Source organism: Neolamprologus multifasciatus, chromosome 22, assembly GCF_963576455.1.
Source record: "Neolamprologus multifasciatus chromosome 22, fNeoMul1.2, whole genome shotgun sequence".
Taxonomy (NCBI): Eukaryota; Metazoa; Chordata; class Actinopteri; order Cichliformes; family Cichlidae; genus Neolamprologus; species Neolamprologus multifasciatus.
Genome location: NC_140459.1, coordinates 11611893 through 11624354, shown reverse-complemented (window position 1 = coordinate 11624354; position 12462 = coordinate 11611893). Strand labels below are relative to the sequence as shown.

At 40.8% G+C, this 12462-nt stretch overlaps 1 protein-coding gene across 3 annotated transcripts in view; it reads right to left on the bottom strand.

Moving 5' to 3' along the window:
* samd12 (sterile alpha motif domain containing 12) overlaps window positions 1-12462 on the bottom strand; it is a 136926-nt gene that overhangs the window by 93095 nt on the left and 31369 nt on the right. For all 3 annotated transcript variants that reach the window (XR_014871833.1, XM_085147856.1, XM_085147855.1), the window contains exon 3: window positions 4907-5036. Coding sequence is in view for 2 of the 3 variants with exons in the window: in XM_085147856.1 (XP_085003982.1) it covers window positions 4907-5036 (130 nt within the window). In the remaining variant the exon portion in view is untranslated. The remainder of the gene's footprint in view (window positions 1-4906; window positions 5037-12462) is intronic.

Here is a 12462-nt window from a genome sequence, read left to right as displayed (position 1 = left end):
GTGCTGCCTGCGCGTTTTAACTGGCAGTGCGGTTTAACGGGTATCACAGTTTCACAGGTAGTGTGTTTTCATAGGCAGCGCGGTTTTATGGGTAGCGCGGTTTACCGTGTAGCGCGGTTTATCGGGTAGCGCGGTTTATCGGGCAGCACAGTTTCACGGGCAGCGCGGTTTCACGGGCAGCGCGGTTTCACGGGCAGCGCGGTTTCACGGGCAGCGCGGTTTCACGGGCAGCGCGGTATCACGGGTACCACAGTGTCATGGGTAGCGCGGTTTGTCACTCCCGTCAAACTGTGCTGTCTATGAAGGGGTATGTTGTTTGTGTGAACTGACCATGTGAGATGGTCTGCCAGATGTACAGCTAGGAAACGGAAGCTGTTCACTCTTGATGGTGATGGTGATGTGCTCTTCTACACCTCCAGAAGTCCACTATCATCTCTTCTGGTTTTGTAACATTTAGGGTGAGATGGTAGTCTTTGCACTGGAGTTTAAAGGCACTGACATCCTCCTTGTAAACTGTCACCCACCATTGTTGTGTCATCCGCAAACTTCACAATGAAATTGTAGATGTTAGTGGCCGTGCAGGCGTAGGTGTAGAGTGAGGACAGGAGAGAGCTCAGTATACACCCTTATAAACCCAAATTAACATTATTCAAGAGAAGTAAATTGATATGAATTCCAATCACGTTGCCTACTCCTCATTATAACTCATAGGTAGGCTAAAGCAGTGGAAGCAATTTGGAACCAGGGTTCCTAATTTGTGTATATAATTAATGCATGTTATTAAAAAAAAAAAAGACAAAAATTGAAGAAAAAATAAAAATAAAATAAGAACATTTTTAAAAAAATGAAAAAAAGCATGCACATGCCTTCAGGCTTCTCTAAGGCACTGCCTGCTTTCAGTCTTTGCTTCCATTGCTGAATCACACTAGTAAAATACTTGGGAGACATAAGCAGAACAGTGTGACACGATTACTGTGCTTGAGACTGTAATCATATGAACAAATAGTGGCAATGAGATAAGTTGCCTTTGAATAAATGTCCCATTTTCTCAAAATCGTTACAAAAGCCTCACTGGTACACGAGCTGCAATCACTTGGATATCTGCGCTTTTCTTTTGGGCCGAGACATTATTTTTTTTCTCTTTTTATCAATAAACGGATATCTCTTTTCAGTTTATTATTATATCACTATTGATTTTTAATTCTCTATATGAAGAAAATTAAGAACGCCATTTCCTAAACACGCAATTGGCAGGACAGTAATTAATTACATGTAACACACTGACATGTAATCGCCTTGCTAATGGTTTCATTAACCATGATTCCTTCTGCCTGCGGATCAGATTGTCCCCCTAAGAGCTCATCAGGTCACTGCACAACTCAATCACTCAAACAACAACCACCGATGGATCTTTTATGTGGCTCGCCACTTGATTTGGAGCCATGTTAGTCCCTTTGACTCATTTGCTGTTTGCATTGTCATCTATTACCTGGAAGCAGTCTGTAGAAATCACTGCATTCATGAAACAAATGCTCTTTAGGTTATGAGTTACATTTATATAGTGTGTTTTTTTTGTCCTGATGACGATTCAAAGTGCTTTTCACCGCAAGACACATTCACATTTTTTAAAAGTATGAAACTATAAATATAAACAGATGGTAGCTTAAAAAAAAACAAAAAAACAAAAAAACACCCTGTGAGTAACCCTGAGGCACACAAACACCACCACAAATAACCTGGCATATGCTAGTGTGACAGCGACCGGTTGGAAATTTTTACCACCTCATCCAATCCTAACTTGAAAACTGTTGTATAAATGTGGTTCATCCTAAAAAAAAAAAAAGACACTGCACTCAAATCTGGACCCCCATCTTCGACAGTTTTCTAAAACCAGCCCCTGCAGCCAGCCTCCACAGCTGCTTCTAATTCAGTCACTGTACGCCCTTAGAGACGCTCTGAATTTCCACACTGTGATGTAATGGTCTCCTCTGACAGAAAATATAAGTTAATAGCGACTCGCCCATTTTTCCTCCTTCATCCTCTTTGCTTCTGATTACCTATGTCATTGCACCTTTTATGCCGATTACATCTAAAGTATCGGAAACGGTGTGTTTAACTAATTTACCATGCCAAGCTATTCTCTCAACCAAAAGAGCTTTGTCTTTGTAATTACAACGGATTAGGGACTAATATCTAATTATGCCTTAATATGCTTTAATGCATTTTTAATGGCAGCTGGGTGTTAAAGTCAAATTCGCTGCCGTCTCTGTTGGGGGTGGGAGGTGAAGATTGAGGAAGGGAAAGGGTTTCTTGGCAGCAGAGGCTGGAGGGAGGATAGGAAACATTGATTTCTTTGGCAGAGGTTAGAGGAGCCTAGAAGGAAGCCAGCTGCTGCATACTGAAGTCGCTCAACGTTAAAATGTTGCACCAGTCCTGATCCGCAGTAAAATGCATTTCCCTCGCCGCTGTTTTATGTCAGGAGCGGGAGGACACAAATGCCTGTTTGAATTATGATCTGAAATAGAGACCGTTTATTGATTTGCTACTTTATGAAGGGACGACTACGTTGCCAAGACAAGTGAGATTGAGTACCGCTGGCAGCCAAAAAGAGGGCTGACTTTTCTGTCAGAAAATACAGTCAAGAATTGCTACGGTCTGGAGACTCCGATGCTAAAAAGCCAAAAATCTATTCATGCATACACACGTGCACGCACACACACACACACACACACACACACAAACACACACACATGCACGCGTGGTTCTGATTTTCAAGGGTCACAGCTCATGGCTGACAAGCACACTGAACAAATAGATATTCTCAGACGCACGCCTGCATGCTCTTATAAATGTATTCATACTCACTGTTTGTTTGTCTACGCATGATTGTTTTCCACAACAATATTCCATCATTTGTTTCCCCCTTGTTTATTCTAATAGAGTGTAGGAACAGAAAAATATCTGCATAATATTTCAAAGATTGATTGGGATGCAAATTGCCTCGTGAGCCCAATTGGTGTGGCTTGGCCTGTTTTAATTGGGCTCTGTTAATTAATGCTCAATGTGAAGACAAACTGAATTACTTGCAGGTTTTGCGCATGTCATTATCTCCTAATTGTGCCAGCGTGAATGCGTACAAGTCTGTGTGTGCGCGTGTGTACAATATGCGCATGAGTTTTCATTTGGTTAACCCTTTCCACACCTGTTAGAGCCTGCAAACATTATTACACCTTAATAACAATCACAGGTCATTAAGTTAATACACTATTAGGAAGCTAGGTTCCAGGGTTTTATTAACTGGGAGACTAAAAGTGTAATTAATTTACAGACTAACTGGATGCACTAGAATTGTTAGGCACACAGAGGTGTTTAATCTTAAAGTTAGATTAATTTTTCCGTATTCAGATATGGACCTCATGAGAAATTTCAAATGAGTGGATGGATAAGCGCTCTAACTGCGTGATTAAGAGTGTTTTCAGAGGCAGGCCCTTTAAATCGTCCTTTTATATTTGCCTTGTAAGTCATCTGAATCGGCAAATATTTTATTTAGCACACGAGCTCCGAATCAGTCCACAGAAACCAGAAGCTAATGTTTCACAAGTGACTCGTCAATACATCACTTTTAGCTTTTACCTTGAGTGAAAAGAAAACAAAATGAAATCTGCTGAAATGCCTTCGCTTGAAAACGGATTTAAAAAACAAAAAAACAAAAAACGCAGCAGTGGTTCAGCAAGCGTGCATTGAACTGTGGATCTCTCAGACCTCTATGCTGGTGATGAGATATATCTGCAACTTGAGCTGCAAAGCGGCGAGATTCATATTTTCAGGCCATTAAACAGAAGATGCTAAATCCCAAAATCCTCTGTGCAGACGTATAACAGAACAAATGCATCAACGGGTGAAATGGGAGCGTGAGTCATTACACCACTCATCGTGACCACCAAGTGATTTATCCTGCTAGCCAGTCACTGAGTCGAGGAGGTCCTCGACAGCAACAAATAAACATATTAATGCGATCATTCGTGCTCTGAGAGGTAGAGAGTGCGGCAATTAGCGCTCGTCTGTTGCCACGCGGGCTGGAGTGTCGTTAGGTCAGAGTGACCTTGAGTAGCCTCGTTAGGAAGATGATTGACGTGGCCGGCTGTTTTCGGCGGGAACGCTGAAAGTGGAAAGCGAGGGATGTAGGCCGGGTGGCAGGTGGCAGACAGTGGGTGCAGAGGGCACCTGGGATGTTATGAATGAGATCTGATTTTGTCAAGAGCAGATGTGATAAATGTACCAGTTTCATGAACTTCAGTCCAAACCTCATTTAAAGAGAGATATTCAGTGATTTAACGTTGTGATATTTGCTGCATAGTGATCAATATCATGTTACTTGCACTTTAGCACTTTTTCAGGAGCAAAACAGATTTGCTTTGTTTTTTCTTACTTTCTTTAATTAGTTAGCCTGACAAAGGTCTGACAAAGGTGGCTGCAAATATATTTAAACTCTTCACACATGCATGTCGCACCTTTTCTAAACAAGCCGGTAACAAAAAATTGGAGTTTACCAGGCAGGAAATGCTAAATCTTTAAATTCTACAGTTAGCTTAACCTCTGTGATTGCACAGAGCTCTCAGGAAGTGAGTATCTCAGAAGTGCACTTATTTAATTACTGATATCATATGGAAACATGTTTGTAATGTTACGTTAAAAGCCGCCACTATGAGTTCTACTAAACTGTCAATATAGCGGATATAGCAGTTCAGTATCTATACATCCATTTCGTCTTATCCTATTGATCATGAATGTGAATGGAGAAAAAAAATCAATCAGGTTTTAAAAGAGCAACAAGCTACTAGAAACCCGTGGATAATAAGCCATAAACCTCCTCAAATGAAGCCACTGTACAGGTGCCAAAAACTACCTGTGATGTCGTGCTGTTTGAACGAATCGCTGTAGATCTGGTGCTGATTGGGACAGTGTTTCTTCAGCCATTTGCACACGTCCTGTTGGGTCCACAGGGCCACCGGCTTGGACAGCTTCACATATCCTGTCTGTATAAGATACAAACATAATAATAAAAAAATAAGAGCTCCTTCTTTTAAAAGCTTTTTACGCAGTCACCATTTATAACCATTAATAAACCCTGATCATGACGTTTATGGACTACCGCTTACTTTTTTTGGTCAAATCGTTTGATCTAGAAGATGCAGGTAAAATACTGTTATGTGTCAATGTTTTCCGTTATTTTGACCTGGTGGGATCATGCCACTTTCACTTCTTAACTGTATTTTAGTGTATCTGAATCTTTACAGGCTGCTTTGTGATATTTTCCCTTCTGCATCAGTGATCAATGACAAATAAGTGATTTTTTTACACTATAACTCCAGAAAAATGTTTAAAAAGACAGTCGTGAAATCTACAGCTGGGAGCTCAGCACAAAGTAAAATATTTAAGCTTGAATTACACACACTGTTATGTATGAATTAAACATATGTTCTCGACATATGTTCACATTGTACAGCTCAGAGAAACGTATCGCTTGCGTTAAACACTAAATGGATCATTTTTCCTCAACAAAAAAAATAATCTGTATCTAAACACACACACAAAAAAATGGTGACTAATTGAGAAAGGTGGTGTTAATTTGTGCAAATCAATTCTGTGAGGGGAAAAATGAGAAACACAAAGGGATCAAAAACATGGACTCGAAATAAGCAGCTAGAAGATGAACACCTTGTGATGTCGTCTCTTTACATGTGCGGAAATTCGGCCCCTGAATTATAACAGGAAGCTTAGAGGATAACTTTAAGTTTTCTATTTTGATTATTTGCTTTAACGCCTGATAAGCACATTAATCAAAATTACAGATTACAGATGTGCATGCAAGCTCTGAGCGCTGCAAATGCACCAAACCAGCATAAGAATATTTCCACACAAACAGTAGACCAGCCAACATCAACACCACCAAATGTCTCTGCACATATTGAACATGTTATTCTCTGTATATCTTATTATTTATTGTGATTTGCTAGGATTTCTTTAAGCGCCGATGTGGGACAGTACCACACTTTCATTGTACTACGTGTAATAGCAATGAAGAGTTAAACTATTAGTGCACTTTTGATGGAAATTAAAAGTATGCCCCTTCAATTTTCCTGTCAGTTTTCTTGTTGACTGACTTTTGCTGTATGCTGGGAAGTCTTACAGTGTTTTATTCTTTCTGTATGGGCATCTGAAATAAAAAAAAGAATAAACTAGACCATAAGAAAGACAGATATCATACTGTAAAAGCACAAGAGGACCAACACTTACTGCTATCCAGGGCCAATAGTATCCAAAACCTATAATATTGTAGCTGTAGCCAGTTTTGACAGAGAACTATGAACGAGCGCATGCATACACTTCTCTGTTTTGCATTGCAGTCTTGCTGCAAGACACCCTTCTTATTTAAACGCACTACTTCAACAGCGGGCTATGCAGTAGACTGCCAGCGGATTGCTCTTGAAGTTGCTGGCAATGGATTTGATTTTGATTGAGGGGGCTACTAAAATTACAAACACAGAGAGGTGATTAAAATTTCACATCCACTCCCCTCCACTTCAGCCTGCTCTCTGGCTGTCGTGTGGTGTGGCATAGCAATGGAAGCCCCCTCTTTCCTCCACCCAAAGAAAGCAGAGCAGCAGGTACTGGCAGCATTTCTCCCGGCTTGTGCCTTCTCGCTCCTTCTTTCTATCCCGTCTCACCTCTCCCCCACGTTCAATCTCACGCAGGCCCTGTCAGATCTATCGCATTGTCTTTCTCACTTCTTCTCCCCGCATGTTGTAGCCCTCGTCTCTCCCATCGCCCTTCTCTCACCTGTTTCTTATTATATGGTGCTACCTCACTCTTGCCTTTTCGGTGTCTTTTCACCGCTCCTTCCCACTCATCAGGCGGCATCCCTGAGAGAAAGAGAAATTGAGGGATGTGTACATGCTGATTTGGGCATATGGTCTGTATCCCGTGTAGGTAGGCGAAGTGACAGACAGCCAAAGAAAGCAGGTAGGTATGTATGCAGAAAGGCGAGGCCGCCTCTCTTAATACGATTGCTTGGCAGCCTGCAAAGGATAGGTGTAGAAACTGCAGAGAGGGGAGGGTGTGGTATTACAGGAAGAAACCACATTAACCATTAAACACAGCTCAACTCAATGCTAATTAACCCCGACTATAAGCCTGAGGCGACAAAAGAGAGAGGGAGGCCAGGATGCCAGAAGAGTGAAGGATGGAGAAGAAAAGAAGTGAGAGAGAGAGGAGTGTGTGTGTTATGAAAGCATGTGAGAAAGTAGAGTGTAGAAAAGGAGGAAAAAGAAAAAAAGAGAGGAGGCTGGGAGTGTGAAGGATGGCCGGACTGACAGATGATCCAGAGGAATGAAAAGCAAAAAGCCTGGTGCTCCATGGTAGACTCAGCAGAGTTTGACACAGGAGACTCTCTCATTTTCCATGAACCCATTTGTGAGTCAATGGCCATCTGTGTTTTACATTCTGCACTGATTTAGCCCATAGCTGTGTTCCCTGGGCCTGTACAATAGGTGAGCCGGTGCCTTTCTGCCTGCCAGCCAGCCTGCAGAGCCAAAGGGCGGAGAGAAAACAGAACAGAGAAGAAAACAAGAGTACAATCATGCTCAAAGAGCCGTGTTTAAGAGACTCCAGGCCAATTAGAGTTTTGAGTGACAGCGCAGGGGTGAGAGAGGAAGCCCGCTTTATTTCTAAGTGGAATACGTCTGGGAACGAGCACACAAAGACGCACGCATTTATCCACATGTGCAGCCCGTTCGCACAAACGCGTTCGCACCGGAAGGAATGCGCATAAATGCAATGCATACGCACGCGCGTGCGGCACATTTATATGACCGCCATCTGTGCCGACATGCGTACAGTGTTGTGATGTCCTTGGATTTAATTGATATCTGAAAGCCCAGTAGAGCTCCCAGTATTCTTCACGTTACCTTAGCAACAGAGCAAGGACAACCTCAAAAATTAAAAGACGAGAAATAAAGCCTTTTGGGGGGGGAAACGCACAACCCTAACATAAACCAGAGTCTGCAATAAACATACATTTCCAGTCACACTGGAAAAAAACAACTATTACATACATAATGAAGCATGTAATCCCACTAACGCTGATAAGCATTTAAAGATCCAATATGAATGCACTCAGCTAAATTAATCAAGAGGCAATCACATGGCCCCTCTGTGAGGACAGTATTGGAATACAAAAAAGAGCTGGGAATTAAAAAGCGCTGAAAAGCATTCCAGAGACAAACACCATGTGACTGAGAGAGTGAATTTGGCAGTGGTGTTGTACGGCAATAATTGTTTCTTAGGAGAACTGCAAACCCCCCTCCTCCCCGTACCGCGGTATTCATTTTGCCTCCAAGATTGTCGGGCTGATTGCAGGGTCAAATGGCTTTTCACTCAATTAAAAATGTTAACTACAGCAGACTTTAGCTCATGTAAGGACATTGTCTTGTCAATAATTTGAATTTAGTGCTAAACTGACCACAAGGAGCTTATGAAGTGAAACAGATTTATTAGTTCGTCTGAGTTTTGCTTACTTACCAGAAATAACTCAAATTCAACCTCGGTTCTGGATATTTCCCTGGACAATATAAAGTGGCAGAATTCATTTATTGAGCAAATGCATACAAGTGCAGAACAAATACTCGATAGCTATTTGATAGCAAAGTGCTGTTCCTTTTATTTAAAACCGTTGTCTAGTAGCCTTCATTAGGCGCAGCGGTGTTTGTTGAATAAATCGTAGCCGATTCCTTTTTGTCCTAAACAGGTATGAAAAATAAAATGGAAGTAATGTTCACACAGTACCAAAGGTTGCGTGTAAAAGTCAGCGTTTCTTAATATTTTGCTTCTAAACAGCCAGACTTTGTTGTAATTTTTGTTGTCTTTAGGTTTTCTGAAGGTCTTTCAAAGTATTTTTTTGGACATTGACTGCTTTTGCACTGATTTTCCAGCCTTTGTACTTGATCATTTTTAAAGGAATGGTTTTCTCTTTTCTTTGCTAAGCCACTTAACAGCACTGACCTATGAATCACTCAGGCATAAAAATGGCACTTTACTCAAGGGATGAACCAGTGTTGACACAAAACAGATAAGACAACTAAGCAAAAACACAATTTTAACTATTATAACAGCAGACAAAAAACCAAAACATAATGTCTGACAGGCATATTGAATTCATGATAACAATTCCCAAAGAGCTATTGGGGTTTTTTTGTATGTGAAGTGACTGGCCTAGGTAAACAGTATCTGAAAGTCGTGTCCTTTTGCACATTACTATAAATGTAGGACACAAAATCAGAATCATGTAATTTTAGAGAGTTTTTCATTTGTTTTGTTTTGTATAAATGCTTATTTAATGTGCTAGCAATTCACTTCAAATAAATAACTATGACGGCTAGAAGATTGAAAAAAACAATTCCCACACTGGCTCATAAACTTTTATAGACAATACAAGGTCCTGACAGCCAATCCGAACTTATTTTCATAAAATTATGGATGCCTCAAGTAGAAAGAAGAGAGCCTGTTATCAGTGCTCATTTCAAAAGTCACCAACACGCCACAGTCACACCTTCACACATTCATTCAAACAGAGGTTTATTCTGTGCCTTTAAGAGCTTTCTAACTATTATACACAGACTCACAAACTCTGATGATTGATCGCACAGTATCAGCAAAATACTGAATTTAGCATTCAGTATTTTGCCCAAGGACATGCAACATGCCGACTGGAGGAGCTAGAGAATGATCTATCAATTGGTGGATGATTAACTCCTGAACCATTCATGGTGGTGCATGAGTGCACACGGAAACCTTGAACTACTGTGAAAACACCATTAATGCTATCCAGACATCTTTTTTCAGGAAAAGGCTTTGCTTATTTTAGGAAGATGATGGAAACCTACGACAACTGGGATAGGATACCCTACAAACCCCAACTGGACAATAGATGGGTGGATGAATTAAGCTAAATATATGATAAACTAGGTCCTAAAATGTTAAACAGTGCTGATTGTACATCGGTAAAGGACAGGAAAATGTATCATTTGAAAATATAATTATCAAAACTACTGAAATGCTTAAAGTGTTAAAAATGGATCAGGATGCAAGACAGTGGTTCTCTTAAGTGTGCCGTGAGTGTAAACACGTCAACATTAAAACCACTGTCTATAATACTGTGTGCAGTATTTATTTATTTTTTTTAAACGGCCCTGCCAGGGGTAGTTTGCATCTCAGCAACAACAAGTGGTCCGAGTAAAAACCAAATGAATGCCAGAAATTGAATTTCCCAAGCAGAAAATTGCATTGTAATAAAATTATTGGTGTTAGTCACATGGCTAATCAGTGTATATTAAAAGAAAAAAACTCATTAGTTTCAACATTTCGATTGTTTTTTTATTTTTACTTTCAATTAAATCTAGAGATTAAATCAACTGCAAACTTACAAAATTGTATTTTGGTTTTTATTCTAGACAGCATTACAGCGTATTTGGAAACACTGTTATAGCTAAATATACCAATACACTCACAGCTTCTCAAAAAAGCAATCCTGTATTTACATAAGGTCTTAAAACAAAGTGCTACCACATTATATCTCATTCTTTGTATAAATTATAATTTTAGATCCAACTTCTAATCCTAAATCTAATCCAGATTTTACCTTTTAATTCCATCCCTCAGTTCTCAACAGCAGCGGGAAAACTGAAAGGTCGTATTAGACGCTTCCTTCTTCCTCCATCCTGAACTTCCTTATGTTACACGAGTCACATTCCCTGTTATATACTACCCTCTAGTGTCACCACTAAACACTGCCTCCGCGTTTAACTGCAGACTGACGGAGAAGCACTAAGAAGAGCAAGGCAGCTGCCATTAATGTCATGTTGACTGAGTGAATGGGTGTCTGAGACACGGAGCCCTGTGTCGCCTGCCCTATCTCCACTGCACAGCTAATTAACAGCTCTGGCATGTTCTCTCTTGCTTTCTTTTCTTTCTGCCTCGCTCCATTTCTCTCGGCAAGAGCTGGCAGGAGATGAAAATTCCCTGTATTAATTAATCTGTTACATACAGGAATTGGGATAAAACCGTGATACGTGTGCGTGTATGTGTGAGTGGACAGGGTAGAGAGAGGAGTCCAGAGAGCTGTGGATAGCTGGCAGAATAACACGCTGTGCTGGAAAAATTAATAAGCCTTAATAAGGAGCCTCTGTTTGAAATTGGATTTACAGGCGATGCCAACTTTACTCAGGCACATCAAAGAAAGTACACCAGATCCCTTCAGAGCACCTGACCTTGGGATTCAGCGGGGTCCATAAAGCATAGCAGGGCGTGTTAACACCAAACAAGATATATTCACCTTGGGCTTCATATTGATTACGACTGAGATGAGGTTATTTGCTATGGATGTTATAGCTATCCACAGAGTCTAAATGGCTGTTTTATGCTTCATGTTTAATCTATGGCTGAGCCTTGACTCGATTATAAATCCGAGCAGGCGCATGATTCAACTTTAATCCAATATTTAAAAATTACCGCCGCTGATGTGATGAACTGAAATGACCTGCTGTATGCTGTTCCACAGAATGGCACAAAGGTCCGGATTTATTATGTCTTCACATTTATTCAGTGCTAATTGATGGATCGTTAAAACAGGTACTTACACTCCACATGAAAAATGAGATGAATGAGCCCTAGCATCAAACTCTCCCTCTTAGTCAGCAATCCTGACAAAATGTTGAGTTTCTCACCTGAAAAGCCGACGAAGCTTGGCAACGTTTCTCTTCTATCAACTGAAATGTGTTTGTAGGGCTGAAAAAGCACTCGAATGTGGCACCGGGAAGTTTCAGTTAAACAGGATTTAGATTTCTCGGGGCGAGGTATCAATCACGAGTGCTGTGTTGACTCTAGAATTAATGCAGACTCTCAGTTTCATCTGTGTGGCTGCTGTTATTTAACAGCCAACAACATTTGATTAGAATTTCTATTTGCAAGATATATAGTCCCTGGACTCATATGCATATACACGGACAAGCCAAAACATTACGACTGCTCACAGATGTAGTGAATAACATTGATTATACAATGATGCATTTCAAGGTCTGGGATTAATTAGACTATAACTGAACATTTGGCTGTTAAAGCTGCGCAAATGGGCAGCAGTAAAGAACTAAGTGACTGGCAAGGGTGAAGTTGCAGCCAGATGACTGGACGGGAACATATCTGAAATAGCAACATTTATCAAGTGGCCCAGTTTGGCACTGTTGAGTACAAACTCGCAGTGGTCTGAGGGGAGATAAGGCATGAACTGATGGCAAGATGTTTTAACTGTTCCCAGTTAAACTTGAGAGGCTTGATGCACCCCGGGCAGCAACATTTGATGGTGCAACACTCCACACGGCACCCTCAATGGTCTTGCCCTGATGGGTCCAT